This window comes from Bombina bombina, chromosome 1 (assembly GCF_027579735.1).
Source record: "Bombina bombina isolate aBomBom1 chromosome 1, aBomBom1.pri, whole genome shotgun sequence".
Lineage (NCBI taxonomy): Eukaryota > Metazoa > Chordata > Amphibia > Anura > Bombinatoridae > Bombina > Bombina bombina.
This window is the reverse complement of record NC_069499.1, coordinates 1,143,622,459-1,143,625,955: the sequence shown is the minus strand read 5'-3', so window position 1 is coordinate 1,143,625,955 and position 3,497 is coordinate 1,143,622,459. Positions and strand designations below refer to the sequence as shown.

The 3,497-nt window shown below is 40.2% G+C and overlaps 1 protein-coding gene across 1 annotated transcript; it reads left to right on the top strand.

Moving 5' to 3' along the window:
* Positions 1–2,209: 2,209 nt before the first annotated feature.
* On the top strand, positions 2,210–2,770 carry LOC128663532 (zinc finger protein 391-like). Its single transcript, XM_053717907.1, has one exon. It carries the CDS (start codon positions 2,210–2,212, stop codon positions 2,768–2,770), a length of 561 nt encoding a protein of 186 aa, XP_053573882.1.
* The last annotated feature ends 727 nt before the right edge of the window (positions 2,771–3,497 follow it).

The following is a 3,497-nucleotide window of genomic DNA, read 5'->3' as shown; positions in this document are numbered from 1 at the left end:
TAAGAGAACAAAGCAAATTTGATGATAAAAGTAAATTGGAAAGTTGATTAAAATTACAAGTCCTATCTGAATAATGAAAGTTTCATTTTGACTAGACTGTCCCTATAATTATGTCAAAGACAGCATCACAAATAATCAGAAAACGGCTCAGAAAGACTATTCAAGCAAATGGAAGAGGCAGCAGCCACACCAGCAATAGAGACTGCTGGTCTAAAAAATAACCTGCTTGCTGAAAAGTCCTCCTATGGAAGGAATCGAACTTCATAACTAAAGGGTCTTTAAAGGAAGAACTATCTTCCAAAGGGATAGTAGTATGCTTAGCCAAGGTTGATATAGCCCTGTCCACTTTGGGAACAGCTTTCCAAAATTCAATAGTAGAAGTTGGTAAAGGATACATATTCTTAAACCTTGCAGAAGGATTAAAAGGATTACCTGTGTTAGACCATTCCCTATAGACTATCTTAGAGACAGCATTAGGGGCAGAGAAAACCTCTAGAGATTTAACCATAGATTTATAAATAAAATCTAAACGATTTACAGACATAGGGGTAGATTTATCATAGTGCGAGCGGACATGATACGATGTAGTGTATCATGTCTGCTGCACATCGATAAACGGCGACAGCATACGCTGTCAGCATCTATCACTGCACCAGCAATTCTTGTGAACTGCTGGTGCAATGCTGCCCCCTGCAGATTCGTGGCCAATCGGCCGCTAGCAGGAGGTGTCAATCAACCTGATCGTTTTGGATTGTGTTGATTTCTGTCCGCAGCCTCAGAGCAGGCAGACAAGTTATGGAGCAGCGGTCTTTAGATCACTGCTTCATAACTTCTGTTTCTGGCGAGCCTCAAGGCTTGCGCAGAAAAAGGGGCGTCAAGCTCCATATGGAGCTTGATAAATCGGCCCCTTATCCTCAGCTACCTTAGAACCTTTAACCTCTAAAGTAAGAAAAATGTCCTTTAAAAGGAATATGTTACATTTTAAATAAACAAGAGGATGATTCTGATTCATGATCAGAGGAAGACCCTTGATCATTAGAAAAAAAAATCTCTCCCTCTGAGAATCCAGGGTTGCACGGCACTCATCAGTGAACAGGACTGTTTGAAAATTAGTCTTCATGTATTTTTCTGCCCAATGCAGCTGTTTCTGCTTGTGAGCATTGGTTAGTGGTGGCCGAATGGAAGGTTTATGCACAGTTGCAAGACTCTGGAGGACTCTACACCTTGATGTCCGTGGGACTCCAGAGGCACCAGCAGCTTCAAATATCTGTTTGCTGCTATGCAATGGTATTTTAGCAGCTGCTCTCTTGATCCGATGCATGGATCTGGCAGAAATCTTCCTCAATGTGCCTTTATCTGCACGAACCCGTCTGTGCTCTGAATCAGCCACAAATCTCTTAATAGTGCGATGATCACGCTTAAGTTTTCGTGAAATATCTAATGTTTTCATACCTTGTCCAAGGCATTGAACTATTTCACTCTTTTCGGCAGCAGAGAGATCTTTTTTTCTTCCCCATATTGCTTGAAAATGGTGCTCTGCTTAATAATGTGGAACACCCTCCTTTAGTAGTTTTTCCTTTAATTGGGCTCACCTGGCAATCTAATTATCACAGATGTCCGAGATTGTTTTCAGTGATCAAAAGAGCCCTGAGACACAATGCCATCCATGAGTTAAACTAAAAAAAAAAATATTTAATCTCTGTGACACTGAAATAGAATTTGCATAATAATTTGGAACAGGGTGTAAGTGTGTAATACCTGATACACGCTAAAAATAAAAATGACTTAAAAATTTAAAGGCGTGTCCCGGCGTGCAGTGCGGTACTGATGATGTGCGGGGAAACAATCTGTAATTATGGGCAATAAGCAGCACTGATCAAAATATATTAATTCAAGTCAGAAAGAGTCCTTTAAAGAGAAGAAAATTATTGATAATAAATAGACAAGCAAAGTCTAAAAAGTGATCAAAATTAAACAAGAGCTAATTGAGACAAAAGAGGCATCTTCTGGTGCTGAGAAAGTATGTAACAGCATTGAGAACCATACCACAGCAGCACCAGATGAGCACACCAGTACAAGTGTTTTTATTAAAGCAGAAAAACCAGTTAAAAAGAAGAAAAAACGAAAGTGAACGCCAACCAATCCAGATACCTTTATTTGTGATGATTGTGGGAAAGGAAGTCCTTGTAAGTCAGCTCACCTGCGACACATGAAAACTCACACAGGTGAGCGACCGTACCAGTGCAATGTCTGTGGGAAACGATTCATCCAGATTTCTGAGTACAAGAACCACCAGAGATCACATACTGGGGAGAAACGTTATACCTGCTCAGAATGTGGGAAATGTTTCAGTCGCTGCACATATCTCACCATGCACATGAGAACCCACACTGGTGAGAAACCCTATATGTGCTTTGAATGCGTTAAGAGCTTTATCCAGCACCCGCACTTGGTTAATCACCAGAGGATTCACAGTGGAGAAAATCCCTACACTTCCCGCAACTGTGGGAAAAGCTTCAGGCGCAGTTCAACCCTTGTGACCCATCACAGAACACACACAGGGGAGCAGCCCTATACTTGTACTGAGTGCGACAAGAATTTTCTCCATAGCTCTGACTACCAGCGACATTGCAAAATCCACACAAATAAATCTTCATCCCTCAACTGCCCAGACTGTGATAAAAGCTTCACTAAACATTCTCTTCTCGTTAAACACCAAATGAGCCACAGGGAAAAAAAGCTTCACGAGTGCCTCGAATGTGGCAAATGATTCACCTGTAATTCTACTTTTTACTCTGCACCAAAACACGCACAGGATAAACGCATTGTACATGTGCTGGAAAAAGATTCAGTCTGGGATCCCCTCAAAGCTGTAAAGTGAAGCAACGGCCTATAAAAAAGCATGTGATAAGAGGCATCCTTCAAGGGTCTAGAAATTAGTATATGAGCCTACCTATGTTTAGTTTTAACTAAGAACATACAAAGCAAATTTGATGATAAAAGTAAATGGGAAAGTTGATTAAAATTACAAGTCCTATCTGAATAATGAAAATTTCATTTTGACTAGACTGTCCCTATAATTATGTCAAAGACAGCATCACAAATAATCAGAAAACTGCTCAGAAAGACTATTCAAGCAAATGGAAGAGGCAGCAGCCACACCAGCAATAGAGACTGCTGGTCTAAAAAATAACCTGCTTGCTGAAAAGTCCTCCTATGGAAAGAATCAAACTTCATAACTAAAGGGTCTTTAAAGGAATAACTATCTTCCAAAGGGATAGTAGTATGCTTAGCCAAGGTTGATATAGCCCTGTCCACTTTGGGAACAGCTTTTCAAAGTTCAATAGTAGAAGTTGGTAAAGGATACATATTCTTAAACCTTGCAGAAGGATTAAAAGGATTACCTGTGTTAGACCATTCCCTATAGACTATCTCAGAGACAGCATCAGGGGCAGAGAAAACCTCTAGAGATTTAACCATAGATTTATAAATAAAAT